General features: G+C 33.6%; 1 protein-coding gene and 1 pseudogene across 1 annotated transcript; both read right to left on the reverse strand.

Annotated features, from left to right (window-relative positions):
• Positions 1 to 201: 201 nt before the first annotated feature.
• LOC110672620 (probable serine/threonine-protein kinase At1g01540) lies at positions 202 to 3,588 on the reverse strand. Its single transcript, XM_021835435.2, has 7 exons — positions 2,707 to 3,588; positions 2,373 to 2,477; positions 2,110 to 2,232; positions 1,841 to 2,011; positions 1,606 to 1,735; positions 1,296 to 1,505; positions 202 to 651 (listed from the first exon to the last, which is right to left on the reverse strand). The coding sequence occupies exons 1-7, from the start codon at positions 3,372 to 3,374 to the stop codon at positions 499 to 501; spliced, it is 1,560 nt and encodes a 519-aa protein (XP_021691127.1). The 5' UTR covers positions 3,375 to 3,588; the 3' UTR covers positions 202 to 498.
• A 1,997-nt stretch (positions 3,589 to 5,585) lies between these two features.
• LOC110672617 (transcription factor bHLH95-like) lies at positions 5,586 to 7,801 on the reverse strand (annotated as a pseudogene).
• Between the last annotated feature and the right edge of the window lie 8,558 nt (positions 7,802 to 16,359).

Below are 16,359 nucleotides of genomic sequence, written 5' to 3' on the forward strand. Positions count from 1 at the left end.
TTCATGAACATCAACATATATACAGCATAAAGAATCAAACTGTAATAATTTTCAAAATTTCTACCAGATTGACCATTTCTAAGTTGATGAAATCCAACAAGATTGTAATTTAAAAAAAAAAAAAAATTCTGATCCTGCAATTTTTGGGGTGAATCTTGTAACTCTAAATGGTATAATTTAGCATTTCAAAGAAGCTACAAATGAAAACAAAGCCAATGATATACAGCGCTGGATACAATCAAACAAAATTCAGATTTTACACATATCATCAGCTCAATGCTAATAAGATGAACCATCAGGAAAAGAACAGTACTTCAGATTACATGCCCAATGGCACATGATGCTGCATAATCTACAAATACTGCAAACTTGTAATCATATGCATATAGAGGTAAGAGTGGATCTGTGGGTGATATTCGTATATGCCAGCTCTGAGTTGGAATAATATGAACAAAATATGGTGAATCCGCTCATCTTGTACATGTTCAGCAAGGCTACTTACTGTTCTTCAGGGTCTTGTTTTCTCCACAATGATCTATTTGTTTGGGCACCACTTTCATAACCACTGCTGTCCCCTGATTCAGTCACACGCTTTTCTGTTTTCTCAACATCACGGTGAGTTCGCCCATGTTCCCTTCCAGTTCTGCGGTCCTGAAATCAAGAGCAGCAGAGCATCAATGAAAAAAGGATTTTAATCATGCATGGAAGCACCATACAACATAAATGCTTTTAACGTTATATTGATCTGCCTTGCATGTTCAACAAATGAAATCCTTGCTGTAATTTTACAGTTAGTCAAAGGATTCAAAAACCTCAACTATCCCACAAATACAGAGAACCAACAATTCCATAAACCATAAACCCAAGAGAGAATGAATTGGGAATATATGATTATCTTTAACTTTTCCTATATTTGATTAAACAAAAGTTTACAGAAGAAATACAAATATTATGTATGTGTAAATTTGTTAAGATAATATTTTACAGGCTCTTAGTAGTTAGGATCGTATAGAGTTGATAATAACACATCCTTAGAAAATCCAAGCACAACGCAATTATACTTTGCATTAAAAACTAGAGCGAACGCATGAAGAACTGTCATACAAAAATGGTTTCACGCATGACAGTGTTTCCTGCTTAAACTTTTAACCAATCATAACTATGGGGATCTATACAGTAGCAATCTCATAAGAAAAATAAAGAAACATGAAAAAGGAACTCTAACAAGGGGTAGCTTAACAGTCAGCTTGAAGACAGAAAAGCCTACAAATGAAAATGATTATATGTGAACTTACATCTCGGAAGGGGAACTCATCAGCTTCAAGCATATGTATCACATGCCCCATCTTTGGCCTCTGTTGTGCATTTGGGTCCACACAGCGTAAAGCTACTAAAAGGGCACGCTTCAGTGCCCTTGAAGAAGGCTTTTCTAGCAACCTAGGATCCAAAACTCCCTCTGCATTCCGATTTGTAACCATTGTTTTAAGCCATTCAACTAAATTCACCTGAAAGTTAGATTTCAACAGTAAAAATCAAATAGAAAAACCTTGGGAAGATTATGTTGAACTGGTTGAAATACATCATCACGTAAATTTGGATAAAAACCTCTCCTGGAGGGCGGCTGTAGTCAACTGGGTTTCTTCCAGAAATGATTTCCATAAGAAGAATCCCAAAGCTGTATACATCACTTCTTTCATTCAACATGCCTGTACTGGCATATTCTGGAGCCACATATCTATTGAACAGAAGAACATAAATGTCATTCCCTTTTGCTGGACGAAGATCATGGGGAGTGTCTATTAAACAAAAAAAGGACAAATAAAAAAAAATGAGAACACACCCAAATGTCCCCATTACACGAGTGGTCACATAACTCCGCTCTGAGCCTAAGAGTTTTGCGAGGCCAAAATCAGATACTTTAGCATTCCACTGCCTATCCAGTAAAATGTTGCTGGATTTTATATCACGATGAACAACCTTGGGTTCAAGCCCTTCATGCAGGTATGTCAGCCTATATTTTAACGTTAGTCACAACAAACAATCAGAAAGGGCAGAAAAATCAAAGAATTGAATCTCTTATGATTAATCATGCTCGGCATAAACCAGTACCCTTTTGCTGTTCCAAGTATTATATTCATGCGAATCTCCCATGTGAGAGGGCTGCAAGGCCCAACATCTCCATGAAGCCACTGTTCTAAGTTTCCATTGTCAACATACTCGTAAACAAGCATCCTATAACAGCCATGAAATTTCTTCAGTGAAACAATATAAGACAATCAAGTAAAAGGCCGCAAAGGTACTCACTCTGAAATTCCAAGAATGAAGAGAAAAATTCTAACTTGCAATACTGAAAATGAAATATCAATAAGTACCTATGAGCTCCTTCAGCACAATAACCAAGCAACCTCACCAAATTCTTGTGCCGAACCCGTCCAATTGCTTCTACTTCGACCTTGAACTCCTTCTCAGCTTGTCCCCTAGATCAAAAACAACAAACTTTTAAATCTTATCCTATCTCTGCGACCACAGAAGGTACAAGCTAGAAGAGCAAAACCATAACACCCCAAGAAATGAGGGGAAAAAAAGTACAGGCAATGCATTAACATCCCCAGCAGATTCCTCAAGAAAGCAACAACACGTATTCTCAAATTATAGAGTACAGGTAAAACCCGCATAAATAAAAAATTAGTAAAAATGATGTTACACCTGTTGTTAAGCAAATTCTTGACAGCAACTTTAGTATTATCCTCCATAACACCACGGTAAACGATCCCATACCCACCTTCGCCAATCACGTTCTCATCAGCAAAACCATTAGTAGAGACCTCAAGCTCCCTGAGAGTGTACCAGTGGCCCCAACCCAAATGTGAAACTTCTGGCACAGCTATCGCCGCACAGGCCTGATCACCGGAACGAGGACCGGACCGGGTCTCTCCGCTTCCATTACCAGATGCACCAGCCCGTTCCGGATACGATATCCTATGATCCTTCCCAATCTCAATGTGAATTCTGTTCCTCCCGCCGACAGGACTACTATCTTCTTCATGCTGTAGAAGCAGGACTGGTTCCGATTCCGGCTCTGGGTCCGGACTAAGCGGTTTCGGAACAGGCGCCTGGTGTGAAGGGTCTAAGCGTATCTCCTGGATTTCCTTGGAGACGCTGGGGATTGTGGGGTCGTTGATAGACGACTTGAATTTGGAGTGTGCAGCAGTGTTGTTAGTCTTGTTGCGTTTAGAAGTGAACCAGAGAGAAATAAGGAAAAGAACAAGAACTATAGCGGCCCCAACACAGACACCAATAACCACCCATAAACGCAAACCGAAGATTGAGGTTCTCTTGGACATCTGATCGTTCAAGAAAGAATACTTAGACATTTGTTTTTCTTTTTTCTTCTTCTTCTACTTACACTTGTTGTCTGTTCCTTGCGGCAGAACTCACACAGAAACCATTGTCGCGTAAACAGAAGAAAGAAGAAAGAAGAAAGAGATGCAGAGCAATAAGTATAGAGCAGTGGTATAATCAAGAATGGTTTAGAAACCAAAAGCAGAAAAAAAAAAAAATCGAAAGCAGAGAGTTATAAAGCAGTGAACTGTGAACACAGTGGAGAAGCAAGTGGGGTTAGAGGCTGAGAAGGGAAGCAGCTGGCATTGATAGGGACTTGTAGAGAGCAGGAATTGCCAAATGCCAATTGGTTCTAGTAGTGACTGAAATTAAAGACTAAATTATGTATTAGTGGTTCTATCTAAATGAGGCCATCCAATTAGTGGAATGGAGGTATCTAGTCCTCAAACACTATAGAGTCTAATTTGCATTTATGTTAATTGGATTTTCTTTTTGGGTTTTGGGTATGGTGTTGGTGGAATTTTTCTATTGGCTTTGGATGCTTCTGGAGCCATTCATGCCAACATGAGCAAAACATTTATTATTATTTTAAAATTAAAAAAAAAAGGGTTGTGATGGAAGCATTATACATTCATTATTAGCATTTTTTTAGTTTTAATCAGAGGATTTTTAGCATTATTAATTAATTAATTAATTAATAGCCATCTTTATGATTTTCAGTTCACAATTTTTTTCTAAGAAAAAAAACAGAGAAGAAAATGGCATTCGGCTTTTTGAATTCGGCATATTGAAGAAATGGGACTGGGTTGTTTATCTGGGCCCAATAATCTGCTATGGACCCACAACCTGCAATGGGGCTAATCCAACCCATCACTGGTAAATGGAACTGAAGTAGAATGCCAATGGAGGAAGGACACAAATTCATGCCTTTCAGCTTCTGTTTCAGATTAGATTAGACGCTTTTGGTCCCCATTTGGATTTTTTTTTTTTTTTTTTTTTTTACTACTTGCAACTACAATTCAAGCACTTCTTATTATTTCCCTTCAATCTCATTATTCTCTCATTTTAATTTATTAGAATTTAATTTTTACTATAACCTTCGTTAGATTCAATCAACTTTTTTCCTTTAAAAATTTTTGAAAATAATGATAATAATAATTATCCCACTCCGCTAAGGTATGCAATCTTCTGGGTCCTCCTTACATGATGGAAGTAGCATGTTCATAGTCATCTTGGGCTGAATAATGTCTTCTAGAATCTAAGCAATTAATTTTTTTTTTTTTCAAATATAAAACACCATACGGGCTAATGATGGAAATGTACCTTTCTCTTAATAGCTGAGCCTGAGCAAGGGGAAGACTGAAGAGCAATGAAACAAAGAAATCTGGAAAAACAACAGTGGTTGGACCCCCAATGGCCACCACCTAGCTAGAATTAATGGGGTCATATTCAAGTGTCACTAACAGCAGTTTCCATGATTTCCATGCACCGCCACCACCTATATCTCATTAAATGAGGATGTCTTCTCCAAGGAATTGTAGAGGGAAGATGTTTACTTCAAGATAACTTTTTATGAATGCAAAAAGAAAAAGATAAGCTACAATTTCGGACTACACATGTAGCCACGTATCGACCACATGTAGACTTGTCTAGTTGCCAAGCAACAAAACTTCTTATCAGCGGATATATATTGCTAATCTTGAGCTTATATGATCCCTATCTTGTATTCAAAATTTCAACTTTAACTTACTTGTTAGATTCATGAAATATCATTATTAATGTGCTATTATTTCAGCAATGCAGTTATTATCTAATAATTTGTAAGGTCTGAAATAATTTAAGTCCATCTTATTTTTTTTTTAAAATAATATAAAACATTAAAAATATATTTAAAAATTAAAATTAATAAATGAAAACTCAAAAAAATAGGAAACCTAAGTAATTTAGTTGGAGTCAATTTATATGCATATTTTCCTCTATTTCATCTTTTTAATGAAAATTAAAAACCTAAATCCATAAAAAAAATTCATTAGCAAAGAATTTGACAGACCAAATGGATATATAATCTATATCAGAATTTTAACTTCTATGAACTCTTTGGTCGATCTCTTATGTATATATACACTTAATTTCATTTTTTAGGTCTCATTGTTGCAGAAATACGACGCATTTTTCTACATACTCATGGCTTAACTATACGCAAGCTAATTGGAACATCATATTCTCTGGATGCACATAAACTATTTATCCGAGCCTCCTAGCAGAGCAAGGTAGCTCTACAAGTTCATGTATTCGGATGGCTACAGAAGAAATGTTTCTTCTTCATTGACTGCCTGGAATCAACATGGCAACAGCCATAACATCTCTCCTGCTGCTAGTTTGAATGTATCTTCTACTGACAATGCCTCTGGATACTGACCAGATGTGCCACCAGCCTGATCATTGAAAGCGGCATAATATTAGAAGCATTTCCGTTAGAATAAGCTCACAAGGGAGATAATAATAGAAGTCATCTTTTGCTTAATTTTTAACGTAAAATAATCATATCAGAGTAACAATTAATGTTTGTTTAAAGATGCTCCTACCAGTCTACTACACTAGATAGCAATCCAAAAGCCTTGTGTTCTTAAAGCTTCTTGAAAAGCTAAAAGAAAACATTGTAAAACTAATTATCTATACGAAAGAAACCCTAGCCATACTTATTTACCAGCCCCCATCCCAACAAAGAAAGAAAAACTAAAGAAGCCAGCAAGATTATCATATATATATATATATATATATATATATATATACACACACACTTACATGAACATGGATCATGTAAATGCTGCGAAATTGGTCTGAGGAAATATGAGCAGATACAACATCCAAGTTATGCTTCTATAGGATATAGGAGATGCTGGTAAGTAACCCAGGCCTCTTCAGTGAACACACACTAATCTGTGCATCATCACCACACATGTTCATCACAACATTTGGCGAAAACCATGTCTGAAAGCAAGATGGGAAAAGAGAAACTGGAAACGAATGTGGCATGTTAGTAGCCATAGTGGAACTCTTTGATGGTCCCTGAATAGCCATAAATGCTTCCCTGGATTCAATTGCCTCTGTATTTGATGTGATAACTGATGGTTCACTGTCAACAAGTGTTGCTCCTTGGAGCTTTTCTAGCGTTTGAAGGGTTTCTTGAAGGGTGTTAATGTATTTTATTGCTTCATCCACAATGGTGGACTTGTCTGCCTACACGAGTAAAATTTGGATTATAATTGAATTGCAGAAAGGTTACAATTTGACCATGCATTGAATCATAAAATTTTGTTGTCATGAATTTGCCCCATTCTTATATATAAAGAACTCTAGAAATTAACCTTTCTATATAAAATTCACGAAGCAATATGAATCCAATTCTAGTGCCATCAAAAGCTAAATTGTATTTATGCGATAATAAAATCTAACTACAGTTGCATATGCTGTGACTGCTAGTAGCTAGGACTGTGCAACAGTAATAGACGTAAGTAATCGACCGCACGAAGTGACAATATTTATAATTGAGAGCATTTGGATCACAAAACCCTAAGTCTAAAAAGAGAAGTTAAAGTCGCCCATTCTCTGGCAGCCAAAAATTGCAAACCAAGATTTTAAGGAATTAAAGCTACCAAGCTTTATGACCTAGGTATAAGAACAGTTAACGTGGAATCCATTAATTGCATGCAAAGGAAAAGGATTTTCACAGTTAGACCATATAGTGTAACTTCCTCATACATTCAGTTCTATGAAATTGATCACTCACTCCTCCAAATCCTAACAAAAATGAAGGAGTACTCGATCACATTACATAAAAAAACTCAAATTTGGTCTTCTACATGATTTTCAAACTGGAAGGGATCGATCAAACGAAGAGAGAGTAGGATGGTAATGCTAATTGAAGTTTCTCGGTGTTCATCAAGGCACCCATTGCATATCAAAGAACATTAAGGCAAATATGTTATTTTCTTTAGCCTACTATCTTTCACATATCATTTAACAATCTCAACAAATACAAATACCTTAGCAGGGAGTTGAGGAAGCAAAGCATGAAGGCTAGTGAACATGTTCCTCATCTTCTTCCTTCTTTCTCTCTCAGTCAAGATGTGTACCTCATGCTCTGATTCAGCACCGCCACGAGAATTAACAGTAGTCTCTCCATTTTTTGCAACCCCTTTTCTATTTCTCTTCTGGCCCAGCTGAGTAACTGGTGTCTCTATACGTGTGAGGCTATTGGAGCTTAAATTATGTGCCTCCAAGCTCAACTTCTTTCCACTGAGAAAAGAGAGATTATCAGATTTGGAATGGACCCTTGAAGGGATTTGTTGATGGGTTTTATTTGCAGACATGTCTGGATTGAAGAGAGAGTTTGTAAGGGAAGAAAGGAAGGATTTCTAGAGTAGCAAAAGAGGAGAAGGTACCAAACTACAATCATGGGACAATGCCGTTATTTAGCTTTCAGACAAAAAACGGAAACTAAGCGCACCGTGTAAAGATTTCCCAACTCGGGCCCACTTATTGTACACTGCAAACTTGCTCATCACCTCTTCCTCCTAAATCTTTAGCCAAAATTAAAAATCATTTTCAAATTAATAAATATACAATTGACTAAATTTATAATCCCTCCATTATTTTAATTCCTATTTTCACATCAATTAAAAAAATATAGTTAATATAGTTAAAATAATAAATTTTATTTAACTTTTTTTAATATATTCTTTATTTATATTGTTCCATTATGTTGACCCCACGAGCTTAAATGAGCATATATTTTGATCATAACAAAACTCAACTTGTTATGCTTATCAAAGAACAAAGAAAAAGACTCAGGGTATGTTTGGGAAGGGAGGAAAGTGAGAGGAAAAAAAAAATGAGGAAAATAAAATTTTTTTTTTTCTCTCTTGTTTTGATTGAGTAAAAAAAAAAGGAGGGGAAAAAAAGAGAAAAAAAAAAATTTTTTTTTTTTTTTTTTTTTCTGTAATTCACAAAAAAAAAAAAAAAAAAAAAAAAAAAAAAAAAAAAAAAACAAAAATATCCCTATATTTTTTTTTTTTTTTAAAATTTTTTTTAAAATTTTTTTTTTTTTTATAATAAAATAAATCTAATATTTTCTCCTCCCCCTCAAAAAAAGGAAGGAAGGAATTTTTTTTTTTTTTTTTTTTTTTTTTTTTTTTTTTTCCTTTCCCTTCCCCCCCCTGTCAAGGAATTCATGATGGATTTGTGCTTTTAAAAAAAGATGACATTTTAAGATAACACATGATGAATCAAAAGAGATAAAAGAAAAAAAATATTACATTCCAAAGCTGCAATGAAGATCAAATTTAAAGGTATATGTAGTATATAAGTTATTTTTAACTTTTAGGATTGCTTGTGAAAAGAATTGAGGAGTAGAAGCCAATGATACTTATTTTTAATCTCTCAATTTTTTTTCTTTTTTTTTAAGTTTTCAAAATATCATCAATGGCCTAAAAGCATTTGATTATGATTCGGTGTAAAGTCTTAAAGTTTTCAAAGTTATGCAGAAAAGCTTTCCTGATATGCTAACTGGTTTGCCAACTAACTCAACTCTGCACAACATCGCAGAAAACGACAAAATAATGGCTATTTTCTTGAAATTTGAAATTGTAACGTTTAAATGAATTCTCAAAAGGTCAGAAATGATCCAAAGCTATAAATACACTTACTCTTGGCCATTTTGCACTGAATGAAAGTTTCTCTACTGTTCCTAACCTTTTAAGATCATTAAAGCTTTCATTCAAAGTGCTCTAAATTAGTTTTATTGCTCATCATTGGCTTACCTACTCATCTCTTCTTTATAGATTCTATTATATTGAGTGAAATTGAGTTTTAAACACTTTCTTAGTATTTATGAGAGGTCATTCAAGCACCTATTGAAGCTTTATTGAGAAAAGTGTTTGGGATAACACTTGGTAGAAGTGTGAAGCTACTTGTAAAAGCTTTAGTGAGAAGATTTGTAAAGGGCTTTTGTCTCTTGCCTTTAAAAGAGAAGAATAGTGGAGTGAAGACTCAGAGTGGAATCTTTGAGAGAGTAGATGTAGGCTAATTGAGCTGAACCACTATAAAAATTCAGTGTTTAATTCTCTCTACTCTTATTCTTTAAATTTATGCATTTTTATTTTTGGATTGAAGTATTTTTTGTTGAGTTGAAAATTGATACTGTTTTCTGTCAACACTGCTACAAACTGAGAAATTCTGTTTACTGTTGAATCTGCTGATATCTGATATAATTTGACTATTGCTATATCTGCTGTCAACTACTATATTCTGTTTGCTATGCTATGATTTTATTCAGATTACTGAAATTCTTACTGAATGCCAATATATCCTATTAGATCAGTATACTAAATACTTATGAGCCTACTTTGTATCAACTTATCAATTGATCAATGTTGCACATATTTCATAGTAGAAAATTAGGTTGAACCAAGCTGCAATTTTTCAAAAATTTGGAGCAAAAACCAAAAAATTGTTTTAAAGTCCAATTCACCCCCCCTCTTGGACATATTTTGGGACATCAATTTGGTATCAGAGCTTGTCTCTCTTGCTTGAGGATTAAATACCTTAGAGTGATCCATACACATGGCTTGTTCATCTAGTAACTCGGTTGGTATACCTGCTCCCTTAGCTAAAGGTTATTCAATCACTAGACCACCACTTTTTAATGGCACAAATTACTCTTTTTGAAAAACTAGAATGAGAAACTTTATACAATCTGTTGATATTGATGCTTGGAGAATAATCAAAGATGGTCCTTATGTTCCTTATAAAACTATTTAAGGAAGTGTGCAAATTCCTAAAGCTGAAGTTGAATTTGATGATAATGATTGGAAGAAAATTTCTACAAATGCTAAAGCCATTAACATTGTTCATTGTGCTCTTGATATTAATGAGTATAATCGTATTTCAGGTTATCAAACTACAAAAGAAATATGGGATAAACTAGAAGTCACATATGAAGGAACTGATATAGTGAAAGAATCAAATGCAAACCTCATCATCCGTGATTATGAGTTATTTGAGATGAAACCTGGTGAAACTATTGCTGAAATGAGTACAAGATTCACAGATCTTATTAATTTTGGAAAGAAATTTGAGGAATAAGAACTTGTAAAGAAAATTTTGAGATCTCTTCCAAAGTCATGGGAAGCAAAGATCACTGTTATTCAAGACACCAAGGATTTCAGATAGTACACCTATGATGAGCTAATTGGTTCTCTCATTGTATATGAGATGATCTACAGGAAAGATGAGAAAGAAGGTGATCAAAAGAAAAAGAAAGGTATAGCCTTCATATCCGAAAAGGTAGACGAGAAAAAGAAAAGTGTTGCTTTCAAAGCTAGTTCAAGTAATGATTCAAGTGCTTTAAGTGATGATGATGAAGATATGGCTATGATAGTCAAGAGATTCAAAAGAGCATTTAAAAAAGGTGGAAGCAAATACAAGAAGTTCACAAAGAAATATGCTCCAAAGACTCCAAATCATTCAAGTGAAATAGTTTGTTATGAGTGTAACAAACCAGGCCACATTAAGCTAAAATGGCCTACATTGAAGAAGAAAAACAAGTTTAGAAAGGATAAAAGTAAAAAGGCAATGGCGGCAACATGGAGTGATAGTGACTTTTCATCAAATGATGAAACAAGTGACAAAGATGTTGCAAATACTTGTATGATGGCAATTGAAGAAAAATGTGAAAGCTCGCACATTGAAGATAGTGAAAATGAGGTAAATCTTGAACCTTCTAATGTTGATGAGTTAGAACTTGCATTTGTAAAGATATATGATAAATATAGATCTTTTAAAAAGAAATGCAAAATTTTGATACATGAAAATTGTGCTTTAAGATCAAAAAATATTTCTTTGAGTATGGTTTCAAAGGAAAATGAATTTTACAAATCTCAAATGAAATTATTTAAGAAAGCTAATGATGAGCTTCAAAGATCAAAAGAAGTTTGTGAACAACTTCTTCAGAAAAACAGAATCCTTGAAGCAAAAGTTGAATCTTTGACAAGAGATTTAACTAAATTTACGAAAGGAAAAGAAACATTTGATGTACTTATTAGGAATCAAAGATCCACAAATAAAAAATTTGAAATTGGTTATGATGGATTTATGAAATATGGAAAATACAAACATTATTTTGTTAAAGCTTCATCTTTTTCTGAACCAAACATTACATATTTTTATTGCAATCATAAAGGTCATATGATTAATGCTTATCCTATTAGAAAAAGAACCTTTAAGGAAAAGAAAGTGTGGGTGCCTAAAGTAACCCTACCTAATATCAATAACAAACAATGACCCAAAGTTGCTTGGGTACTTAAGGACAGTTAACTGATTTTAGGTCTACCTAAGGAGTATGCTGGAAACAGAACACTGGTACATAGATAGTGGCTGCTCTAGGCACTTAACAGGAAATAAAGGCAAATTCTCCTCTCTCACTTTGAAAGAAGAAGGTTATGTCAAATTTGGTGATAAAAGTAAAACTAAAATTATTGGATGTGGAACTATTGGTAAAAATCCTTGCATTGAGAATGTTGCATTAGTACAAGGATTAAAATATAATCTTTTAAGTGTTAGTCAACTGTGTGATAATGGTTTTAAATTCATTTTTACTTCTACACATTGTGAGATTCATGGAAATAATATTATGTTTGCTGATGCTAGAATAGATAATATTTACCTACTTGATTTAACAAGTCTTAAAGAAAATTGTGAAACATGCTTTTATGACTTCGAATGATAGTGCATGGTTATGGCATAGAAAATTAAGACATGCTAACATGAGTACACTTGCTAAACTTTCTAGAAGAAATCTTGTTAGAGGCCTTCCAAAGTTAAGTTTTGAAAAAGAATTTCAATGCAAAGCATGTGCACTTGGTAAGCATACAAAATCATCTTTTAAATCAAAAAATGTTGTAATTACGTTTAGACCATTGGAGTTATTACATCTTGATCTTTTTCTTCCAATCACACCTAGAAGTCTAGGAGGCAAGGCATATACATTTGTAATTGTTGATGATTTTTCAAGATTCACATGGACTTTCTTTCTTGCTCATAAAGATGAAACCTTTGATGTATTTGAAGCTTTTTGCAAAAGAATTCAAAATGAAAAAGGCTATTGTATTACATTTTTGAGGAGCGATCATGGAAAGAAATTTGAAAATAGTTTGTTTGAAAATTTCTGTTCTCGAAATAGTATTTATCATACATTTTCAGCTCTTAAAACTCCACAACAAAATGGAGTTGTTGAAATGAAAAACAGATCTTTACAAGAAATGGCAATAACAATGTTGAATGAAAATAGTTTACCAAAATATTTCTAGGCAGAAGCTGTAAATACAACATGCTACATTTTGAACAGAGTTTCCATTAGAGCTATTTTAAAGAAAACTCCTTATGAATTTTAGAAAGGAAGAAAACCTAATATTGCATATTTTCATGTCTTTGGTTGCAAATGTTACATTTTGAATAACAAAGACAACAATCTCAAGAAATTTGATGCTAAATCTTATGAGGGAATATTTCTAGGTTATTCAACAAATAGCAAAGCATATAGGATTTTCAATAGAAAAACCTTGACCATGGAAGAATCAATGCATAGACTTTTTGATGATGCTAACACTTACTTGCAAAGGAAAGATTTTTGTGATGATGAAAGTGAGCAGATTCTAAATTCAAAGAATTCAAATAAAGATGAGCTTGATCCAAAACAACTAGTTGAGGATGATCAAAATGACAAAGAAGAAGAACTTCCTTGTTCCACAAATATTGAAATTCAAGAAGACTCCCAACCAAATGTGAAAGAATTACAAATTGAGAAACCTCAACATCAAGACATTTCACAAGAATGGAGGTACCATAGAAATCATTTCAAAGATGACATTCTTGATAGTCCATCACAAAAAATAATAACAAGAGCTCAACTTAGAAGATATTTTGGTAATATTGATTTTGTCACTCAATTTGAACCCAAAACATATGATGATACTCAAAATGATGAGAATTGGCTTCTTGCTATGCAAGAGGAATTAAATCAATTTGAAAGAAATAAAGTGTGGACACTTATTTCTAAACCTAAAAAACATTCTATTATTGGAACTAAATGGGTATTTAGGAATAAGATGGATGAAAAAGGACATTTACTAAGAAATAAAGCTAGAGTAATAGCTCAAGGATACAACCAAGAGGAAGGTATTAATTTTGATGAAACCTTTGCTCTGGTTACTAGAATTAAAGCTATTAGAATGTTGTGTGCATTTGCATGTTTTAAGAATTTCATGCTTTATCAAATTGATGTTAAAAGTGCATTCTTAAATGGATATATTGATGAAGAAGTTTATATGGCTCAACCTCCTGGTTCTGACGACCCTTATTTTCCAAATCATGTTTATAAGCTTACTAAAGCTCTCTATGGTTTAAAGCAAGCTCTTAGAGCATGGTATGAGAGATTTAGTAAATTTTTGCTTCAAAATGATTTTAAAAGAGGAAAAGTTGATACTTCTCTTCTCATTAAGAAACTAGGAAAAGACATGCTTATTGTGCAAATCTATGTAAATGATATCATTTTTTATGCTACTAACCATTCCCTTTGTAAGAAATTTTCCAATATGATGAAAAGTGAATTTGAAATGAGTATGATGGGTGAAATGAACATGATGGGTGAACTTACTTTCTTCCTTGGATTGCAAATCAATCAAATGAAAGATGGAATTTTTATAAATCAGTCCAATTACATAAGGGATATGCTAAAGAAATTCAAAATGGAAGATATGAAAACATTGGAACTCCCATGAGCTCAATAGTCAAATTAGAGAAAGATGAAAAAGGTAAGGAGATAGATAATAAACTCTATAGAGGTATGATTGGTTCTTTACTCTACTTGACAACATCTAGACCAGACATTCATTTTAATGTATGTTTATGTGCAAGATTTTAATCATGTCCAAAAGAATCTCATCTTGTAGTAGTTAAAAGAATTTTTAAGTACCTCATTGGCACACACAACATTGGCTTGTGATATCCAAATATGAATCATTTGATCTTATTGGTTATAGTGATTCAGATTTTGCTGATAGTAGATTGGACAAAAAAAGCACTTCTAGAACTTGTCAAATTCTAGGTCATGCATTAGTTTCATGGCACAGTAAAAAGCAAACTTCTTTTACACTTTCTACAGCAGAAGTTGAATATATTGCAGCTGGAAGTTGTGTTGCACAAATTTTATGGATGAAACAACAGCTTGAAGATTTTGAAATTAAATTTGATCACATTCCCATAAGATGTGACAACACTAGTGCTATAAACTTGTCAAAAAATCCTGTCGAACATTCTAGAAGCAAACATATTGAAATTAGACATCATTTTATTAGGAATCATGTTCAAAATGGTGATATTCAAATTGAATTTGTTCCTTATGAAAAACAGCTTGCTGACATTTTTACAAAGCCACTTAATGAGGAAACTTTTTGCAAAATAAGAAGAGAACTTGGTATGACTGATGCTCTTGCTTAACTTTTGATGCATACTCATGTTCCTTATTGAAAATGAAGTGATATATGTTGGTCTAGGTGTTAAAAATATGTTCTGATATTTCTAGTGCAATTTGAAAATTTCTGGGTCTGATCTGACGTGAACAGTATTTTACAGAATTTGATTGTAGTGGCATACTAATATGTTTGCTAATTTTCTTATTTGCTAAGTGCTTTACCACTGCTCCTAATTCTTCGTTGGCAAACTGGTAGTCAAGTCTAATTATTCTGAAATTCTAAGATTATTTTTCTTTTCTGAGCTCCTATTCTGTATTTTTAAAAGTCATATTACTTACATACCCCTTTATTTAAAGCAATGTCTCATTATGTGTTTAGAGGGCAAAATAGACTTTTCATATATTAGTTTCTAGCGCGGGACTCAAAAATTTCCAGAACCATCAGTCTTCTCTGCTTCTCCACTAATACACGATATCAATCACTTTGCAAAATTTCCATTTATGTCTTTTCAAGTTTAAATTTCAAAATTTTTCCTTTTCTGATGCATCCCGAAATCTGATTGAACGCATCCCTTCTCCATTGATTAACCCGTGTCACTCACAACCCTCTCAACCAACATCTCCTTTCATTTTCTTTAAAAATTGTCGAAACCCATTTACTCTGTCACAAAGCTTTCTTCTCGCATTCTTCATAACAAAAAATCCCTAAAATTTTTCTTGCTCATTCCCCGACATTCCACTCTCTCTGCCGAAGGAAATCACTCAAGATTAGCTCTTTTTGGGTTAAGTTTTTCGATACATTCTCTCCTTCTCTCGCCTTCACTGATTATCGTTTGCTCTACAAGTATCAGGTAATTTTTTTTGCGACATTGTTGTGGTATTTATCTTTTTATATGCATCTTCAATTTTTCTTGAAATTAGTTGATGGGTTTTCTTATTTTGAGCATTTCCACGACAATAAAATGCATTGTTTGTTAAAATTGTAAATTTGTTGTTGATATTCTCAAGAACCCTAATATCTCTTACTGTAAATCCTTAATTTTTTTAAATACGTGACATTGTGTCAAAAATGTGTTGATATACTTCTAATAGTTATACGTTGGTTGCTCACATTGTTTATTTTGTGAACCTAGTATCATCTATCCCTACTGCCAACTTTTTCTAATTTGGTCATGGCACAGTCAAAAGGAAAAGATTACCACACCCTCATCATCTTCAGATTCTACCAATGCCAGTGTCCCTGCATCACCTTCTCCATAGAGAGAAGCTCCTCTAGTCATTGGAAAATCAAAAGAAAAGTCCAAGAAGAGGACCGGTGAGCCTGTCCAGGAAAAAGTTTCTAATAAGAAAAAGACTTCAAAAGCTCCAATTGTGCTAATGGAAAGGGCCATTCATGAACTAAGGTACATTCACTGGCCTACTTTTAATAAAGTCTCTGTTCCTTTACAGTCTTTGTTTGAATATCAAAAATGGGATAAATTATGCTC

Source organism: Hevea brasiliensis, chromosome 12 (genome assembly GCF_030052815.1).
Source record: "Hevea brasiliensis isolate MT/VB/25A 57/8 chromosome 12, ASM3005281v1, whole genome shotgun sequence".
NCBI lineage: Eukaryota > Viridiplantae > Streptophyta > Magnoliopsida > Malpighiales > Euphorbiaceae > Hevea > Hevea brasiliensis.